This window comes from Scardinius erythrophthalmus, assembly GCF_964197995.2.
Source record: "Scardinius erythrophthalmus genome assembly, chromosome: 7".
Classification (NCBI taxonomy): Eukaryota; Metazoa; Chordata; class Actinopteri; order Cypriniformes; family Leuciscidae; genus Scardinius; species Scardinius erythrophthalmus.
Window position 1 is genome coordinate 7800955 of NC_138227.1, and position 8439 is coordinate 7809393.

Consider the following 8439-nt stretch of genomic DNA (forward strand, 5'->3'; position numbering starts at 1 on the left):
TGAGCTTTCATTTTCTCAAAAATACCCATGGCTTGGTTTAAACTTTACACCCATCAAAACGTCTAGCCACTAGGGGACCATAGGGAAACTCATATTAAAGCAGAACTATGCAGCTTTGCCGATTTCTTCGCTGTTTTCTCACGGGTTTCTCTATAGAGCTCCCCCTACAGCTTTGGAATAGATATTTGACAACACTGTCGTCAAAACTCGTTGGCGACTCTCCACCCTCCCATCTGGTGTGAGACGACCATCATTCAACCCGAAAAAAGTCATATAACTATTCCAATGACTCAAAATGTTCATGCAATGGGACCTTTAATAACATTTTCAAAAGGAGTGAATGGAATGTTCCTGTAATGTTCACATTAACCAAGAAAAAAACATTCTTAATACATAAAAACTGGATGTTTTCAACATTTAAAAAACATTCAGAAATAACGTTTTAATAACATTTTCAAAATGAATGAATGGAATGTTCCTTTAACTTTCACCACTGTTTTAATAACATTTTCAAAATGAATGACATATCTATCACAGTATTAATATAGAATGATAAAAAAATAATTTATGTGATTAAAACTATAGAACTCATTCTGTTCATTAAATAGATCAAACAAGACAAGATGTTGTTTCTGTTTTATTTCTCATATGTATTATCAGAACAATTTAGTACACTTAGTAAATATGAAAATAACATTTATATATTTAATTCTATAAAGAACTAATTAGCACACAATTCACACTGAAAAAAAAAACTTTATTTACACTTTAACGGCATGTACTAACCAAAAATGATGCAAATAATTTGTCTGTCCAAACTAGACGCGATGCGACTGCAAGATGCGTCAAAATCAATCAAAACCCACAGCCAATCAGAACAGTGTGTGGGCGGAGACTCGCGACGAGTGCACAGCACCAGAGTCATGATGGCACTCGCAAGAAAATGGATAAGCTACATAATCAAATTCACAAATATTACACCATTTAAACATTATTCAAATACAGAGGCTACTGAGTAACTAAAACAATATTTGTCAAATAATACACTTGTTTGTTCACAGTTTGAACGTTTTTGTTTCCATTTGTTTAATTTCAAGATCTGAGGTGAATTATCCATTGTTGCTACAAAGCTGGAGCACTAAATGATATTCCAAGTCACATTATTATACGCTTTTAAATAAAGCACATAAACAGTACCTGAGATTATTATTGCCACACTTTGTATTTGTTGTTCTAGTGGCGATGTCGCAGAAATATAGAAAACATTTCTAAAATAGAATAGTTGCATGTCGCTGTTGTTTAGGACAAAAACTCTGATTAACATGGAAAAGATACCTTTTAATGCGCGTCGTGTGTAGTTAGGACACGGTGTAAGAGTTATTGACTGTTGAGGGGAAAAACTCCATATTTTATATCACAGTGTTTACTATTTGACATGAAAACAAATGTCGCTCATTTTTTAATAAAACACTTCTCACACTGAGTACAGTGGTACGGCTTCTCTCCAGTGTGAACTCGCTCGTGTGATTTCAGGTTTCCAGAATGAGTGAAACTCTTGTCAAAATATGAGCACTTGTAAGGTTTTTCTCCAGTATGAATTATTTAGTGCCGTTTCAGATTGCCAGCTGTAGTAAAGCTCTTCCCACAGTCAAAGCACACAATCTCTCACTTTATTGTGTGTTTTCAGGTGTAGATTAAAAATGTTCAGCCATAAAAAACTCTTTTCACAGAGAGAACACGCATAAGGCTTCTCATCTGAATGAATTTTCAGGTGTAATTTTAGATGTGATGATGAATTAAAATCTTTACCACATTGATCACAGTTAAATTGTTTTTCTCCAGAGTAAAAACAGAGATGCATTTTTAAACCTGTTGCATCTCTGAAACTCTTCTCACACTGAGTACAGTGGTACGGCTTCTCTCCAGTATGAATTCGCTCGTGCTTTTTCAGGTTTCCAGACTGAGCGAAACTCTTGTCACAATATGAGCACTTGTAAGGTCTTTCTCCAGTATGAATTCTTCGGTGCAGTTTCAGATGGTCATGTCTAGTAAAGCTCTTCCCACAGTCACAACACACATATTCTTTCACTTCATAATGTAATTTCTGGTGCCGTTTAAAACTCTTTATCCGTGGAAAACTCTTTCCACAGAGAGAACACACATAAGGCTTCTCATCTGAATGAACATTGATGTGTTCTATTAGACCTGATGACGAATTAAAACCTTTACCACACTGATCACACTTGAATGGTTTTTCTCCGGAGTGAATGTACAGATGAATTTTTAAACCTGTTGCATCTCTGAAACTCTTTCCACACTGAGTGCATGTATACGGTTTCTCTCCAGTGTGAATTTTTATGTGTTTATTAAGGTTTCCTTTATTCTGGAAACTCTTTCCACACTGAGAGCAGGAGTGCAGCTTTTTGGCGTTTGTTCCTTGAGTTCTGAAGTCACAGGGTTTCTTCAAGTAATTTAGTTTCTGTCTTTGCTCCGTCACTTCCATCTGGTCTAAAATAAAGGTATTAATCAATTAGAATCAGTTCAATGAGGTTAAAAGTGAAAATGAAAAACACATAGCAGAAAACAAGACACCTGTCAGTATATTGAGTATCAGTGACACTTTACAATAAGGTTTCCTTAGCTAACTCATGTAGTTAACATGAACTAACAATGAATACTTCTGCAGCATTTATTAATCTTAGTTGTTGTAATTTCAACATTTATTAATACATTATTAAAATCAAAAGCTGTATTTGTTAAAGGGGTGGAATAATGGCACTTTTTACAAGATGTAAAATAAGTCTCTGTTGTCCCCAGAGTCTGTATGTGAAGTATTAGCTCAAAATACCCCACAGATAAGTTTTATAGCATGTTAAAATTGTTCCTTTTTGAGGGCGAGCAAAAACACATTGTTTTGTGTGTGTCCCTTTAAATGCAAATGAGCTGCTGCTCCCGGCGCAGAGGGCGGAGCTACAACAGCTTGTGTGTGTTAGCAGCTCCGATTTCCTCACACAGACACGCACAGAAATGTCAGAAACTGTTCTGCCTTTTATGTTTAAAAACTGGAGTGGGACAATAATGGAGAGATTTAAGAAGAAGTGACAACATGTAGAATGCAACAGGACGCTTCTGAATGGTTAGTTGATGAATTTATGCAGCTGATGTGGAGTTAACTATCTTCATGATAATCTATAAATCGCTAGTGTGGGAACTGTTGTAAGATGCCATGCTATTGCATTTGTGTTACGGACTGTAATGTAATACATGTGAAAAGACGGATGTGACAGCTTGAGCAGACTCACAAACAGTGGCGCAAAAATGTGTATGCGCTATATGCGGCACCAGGGGGGATTTATTTTTTAAATCTATACGTAGCTGCTGTTGTGCGTTTCTAAATAATTTCTGCATTTCCTCAATGTTATATAACTTTTTAGAGGACTAACAGGCTAGAGTAGGATATTCATAAGATTCCATCATAGAATTTTGACATAGAGAGGGGGGGATAATATCGCGAGCGGGCGGGGGCGCGGTGAGCACTGAGCGAGCAGATACGAGTTGAAAAAGATGGACAAAGCATAAAAGCTGTCGGGACTAAAAATAGAAAAAGAAAAAGGGAAAAGGAGATAGCATGTCAATTGATGTGCCGGCAGCTAAATAAGTGGATGGTTAAAGGCAACAGGTAGGATTTAAAGTGTGACGTCCACGAATGTAGGCTAGGCGACTCCCGGTGGGCCGACGTGCTTTTTGGGCCGATACATCTAATAGGCTTTTTTTTTTTTGTCTTTGTCTTAACGGCCCATAAAACTCGTACATCGGCGGCCCATTCGTTTTGTTTTGCTTAATTGGCGGCGCTGGGTTAGTGCCGTTGTAATGCATTTGTCCAAAAAAAAAAAAATCAGAATTTTTTTTTTTTTTTTTTTACATTTTTCATTAAACACGTAGATCAGCGGCCCATTGGTTCTTTTCTTGATTGGCACTAGGCTGGCCCAATCACATCTTTAATGTGAAGTATAGAAATTAGTACAAACCTAATTATGAAAGTTTCCTTTATTTTTCAGTGAATTTGTTTTACAATATATGGCTATTACTGTCATGGGATTAATATTATAACTATTATTATGTAGTAGTGTAATGTAGACTGACACTGTTACTAAAAAAGGTTTAAATTTTTCTATGTTTAATTTGCACACTGAATATGGGTTGGAACCTTTAATTTTGAACCCTCAAAGTGAACCAGATTTATGAATTCAACATTAAAAAGCACAAAATTTTCTTCCGGAAGGTGGGGGGGATGGGGTACCCGAACCCCCCTAGAGGTTCCACTCAGCATGAAGTATAGTTCAATTTTATAAATGACAATTTGTACTTATTTCATCTGTTAACTATCACTCGTTTCTCACTCATTACATGGCACAGTTATTTATTTATTTATTTTTTTTTTTTTTGGGGGGGGGGGGTCCAAAATGGTTCACTTGTTAATGCGATTAAAACTGGGTTATGATCATTTAGATGCATTTCTCTATCATTTGTCATCCATATTTCAGAGCTACTAAAGCAGTCAACAATGAAGAATCAAGAATGGACACCAACCTATTTGTTCCTCAGTATCTTCATGTTTTATTCTGGATGTTTCTGGATCACTCATGTCTTCAATCTCCTCTTTAATAAACTCCATCTTTAACAGTCACACAGATTTCAGCTGCTACTCCTGGAGTTTGTCCTTCTCTTGTAGGATGATGGGAATATTCCCAGTATTTATTGGTGAATTGTTGTGTGAGGAGCTTCACTGCAGGTGTGAACAACTAAAAATCAAAGATAAGTTACTGAATTTATACTGGACTACTTTGAAAGCAAAACACATATGGTGCTTAAAAAATATTTAGTTCAAATATAAAGCATTTTGATTGTTACATATTAATAGTGTATATAAAACAGCTCTAGGTTGCTCATGTTTATGTAACCCAGGATATTATAAGCATGAAATAAGCATAAGAAACAATTCTTCTAAAAATTGTGAAATAATTTTAAAAAAGTTCTGATATTAGAACAAACATGTTTAGGTCACAAAGTTGTTTTGAATCAACGTCAATGTCTGGAAACATCATAAACTGTCAAATAACAATATACAATTTAAAAAATTTTTACAGTTGTTACCGCATAAAAAGTTATTAAAAAATGGTAAACCTCACATTTGAGCGTTAATTAACGTAAAGGCAGACAGGCAAATTCTCTCTCTGACAGAATGTGGCGCTTGTGGAAAAGCAGAAATACAGCGGTTACTCCTGAACACAAGCACTTATAAACACTACTTTATTAGGCATCATACTGAGGAAAGATAAAAAGAAGATGCCATCTAACTATTACGAAGACAGTCATTTCCCTTCAGATATACATTAAAATAAAAACTCATTAGATCTGCAATAATCACATGAATGGTCTATTGACATCCAATTTTTGGATTAGAAGATTTCTTATTAGGAAAATCAGCTGTCATCCCAAAGCTTTTTTCAAATGGAAATTAAATGATCCTTCTCTTTCTACCATTAATAAATGGATTGGCATTAAAACATTTCTGTTACCTAACAAGTGGAAAGAGCTTCACTTTAAAATTCTACATAATTACTATCCCCACAACTCTCTTCTTTCTAAGTTTAAGTTAGACATCTCTTCACACTGCGCATTCTGTAATTCTAATCTTGAAACAATACCACATTTGTTTTTTGAATGTGATTATGCAAAGGAGTTCTGGAAAGAAAGAAGTAGCCTGACTTATTTTTTCTGCTTATTACAAACTCTTTACTTTTGAGGTTGTGAGAATGTGCTGTTTTTGATTTGCGACTCGGGTCAAAGGAGATGGATGACAGATTAAAACTGCTTACTTTATGTGGCGAGTTTCATCTTCATAAATGTAAAGTAACTGATTCTAAGCCCAATTTTAGACTTTTTTGTGTTGATTTAAAATTATTATATGACTCTCTAATAAGAAAGCAGCTAAAACTTCTTTGTTGCTCAAAGAAATTATGGTTTCATTATAAATTACCTCCTGATTGTCTGATTATTATTTATGTATTCCCAATGTTATTTTTTTCTAATTACTTGTATTAATTTTTTGTATTTGTAGTTTCTATGAATGTTTTGTGAATTGTTATTATTTTTTCAGTAGACTATCCCTTATCTGCTGCCTTGCTTTACTTTAAGTTTACTGTCTTATTTTTATTTTATTTCATTTTTTGTGCTTGATACATGTATCCCGTGTGCTTTTTGTTCAATAAAAAAAAAACAGAAATCATGTAGGCTGATCAAAACTAATGATTTAATTCTCTGTACGTTACACTAAGAACAATGTACATTTATGCAACACAAATATAAATTCTAACATGATAAATATAACATCTCTGACCTGCAGACTGGAAATATACGACATCCAGAGAAAATAATCCACATTTGTCCTTCATTCACGATCGTTAACAGCGTCACTTTCAGTTTAAACTGGCGAAAGTTTCAGCGCTCGTCTCGTGTCTCGCGATTCTCTGTTTTCATGTTTTCGACTGTTACATTCATTTTAGCGTCAAAGGAGACAGCAAAAAGAAAAAGAGAGAAGAAAGAAAACAAAACCATAGAGAGGCTCTCGCGCTTCTCTCTTCTGCGCATGCTCAGTACGCGCGGTGTCAGATTTCTTAAAGGGGTCGCATTCAGTAAATCACATCTCCGCTCTGTTATGGACCAAATCCACTATTACAATAATTAATAATGCTCAGTAATAATATATAATATAACGATTCAACAATATATTCACCTTCACTCAATTACAATTATAGTATTGTTTTTCACATGTCTCTCTTATTATGTAATTGCAGCCTAATTATAGGAACTTCTTTTGAATACATGCAGATATACAGCAGTGGCTAGGCCATAAACTGTAAAGTGAGCGGATCTTGGTGAATTAGATTAGATCTCAATGTTAAACGTGATTTATTGTCAGCCAACAGTTTCATGAAAACAACAAAATCCATTTAAACCTTTATTTAATCAGGAAAAAAAAAGATTAAAAGCTCTTTTACAGCAGTGCCCTGGCCAAGATAGGCAGCAGAGTTTAAATAGACAGGTATACATTAAAGTTAAAGGTATAGCGGAGGATTTTCTTTTTCCAGGTGGATCATCAAGACTATTGGTCCTCCTAAGTGTTAATCATTCTGGTGATATGTTTACGTAAGGCCGTCGTACGTGCTCGTGCACACGATTCACATGATGGCGTGCGCTCAAAACACAGGTTGGGCTTCCCACTGATGCCTCAGTTGCGAAGTTTCTACTTGACAGGTAAAGCTTGGCATGCTATTTGGAGAAATCTATTTAAAATCACTGCTAGTAAAAGTTAATGTAAGCTATGATTAGCTTGTGCATACGTTTAATAGGCGTTTCCTCTCGGGAGCATGTGGAGTGTTGCGCATGTGCATTTTTTCAAAAAGTGGAGAGGGCGGTTCTTTTCTAAAATTCGGGAAAATCCTCCGCTATACCTTTAAGACATACAATAAATAAATAAATAAATAAATATAAACATAAAACATCCATTTACTCTTAGTAAAAATTTTAATTGACTACAAGACACCAAATTTGTTAACTTCATCTCAGTCTGGAGAAGATTTCATTCTGAGGCTGCGGCATATTGCGGCAAGAAGTTTTACCAAGCTCGGTTTGTTCTGTTCAGTTCTGGCAAAAGGCACACACAGATTGTAATTTGATTCAGAGCGTAATGAGTAATTGCCAGGCAGTTTCTGTTTAATAAAACAGCAAAGATAAGAGGGCAGATGACCCAATATAGCTTTATAAATCAACAAATACCAGTGCATTTTTCTTCTAATATTCAACGAAGGCCAACCAACCATTATGTATAGATCACAAGGGTGTGTTTAAAATCTACAATCTGTTATGAATCTCAGAGCACCGGTACAAAGCATCCAGAGAGACAAGAAGATAAGAGGGAGTGTGCTAATACACTACATCCCCATAGTCAAAACAAGTAGCAGACATTAGTTTCTTCCTCGCATTAAATAAAAAGCATGACTTGTTTCTAAAATAAAATCCATATTTCATACAAAATTTGTACTCTGATACTGATGTAATCAGACTCCCCTGAGAAGTCAAAAAAAAGATTGAAATTTCACTGGAAATTTTTGAGTTTGAAAATAACATACATTTAGTTTTTTTTAGCATTTAAGACTAGCCTGGGTGCCAGCCCGAACCCCGCCCACAACATTTTTTGGTCGGGAAGTTCGGTCTGGACTCGCTCCGTTGAGGAGCTATTATGCCCGAACAAAAATTGTTCGGACCAATCAAATTGTCAGGGCAGGCTTTACAACAAAGACGACTGCAGCTGGAGAATTGAGATCTCACGAGTTCACATTTACAAATAAGTCAGATAGAATAAATGCGTATATAAGA

The 8439-nt window shown here is 35.3% G+C and overlaps 1 protein-coding gene across 1 annotated transcript; it reads right to left on the minus strand.

The window, feature by feature from the left end:
* Positions 1–643: 643 nt before the first annotated feature.
* Positions 644–6627, minus strand: LOC308693037 (uncharacterized protein). The gene is made up of 3 exons (XM_081369735.1): positions 6401–6627; positions 4591–4802; positions 644–2508 (listed from the first exon to the last, which is right to left on the minus strand). The coding sequence occupies exons 2-3, from the start codon at positions 4673–4675 to the stop codon at positions 1649–1651; spliced, it is 945 nt and encodes a 314-aa protein (XP_081225861.1). The 5' UTR covers positions 4676–4802; positions 6401–6627; the 3' UTR covers positions 644–1648.
* Positions 6628–8439: the final 1812 nt, after the last annotated feature.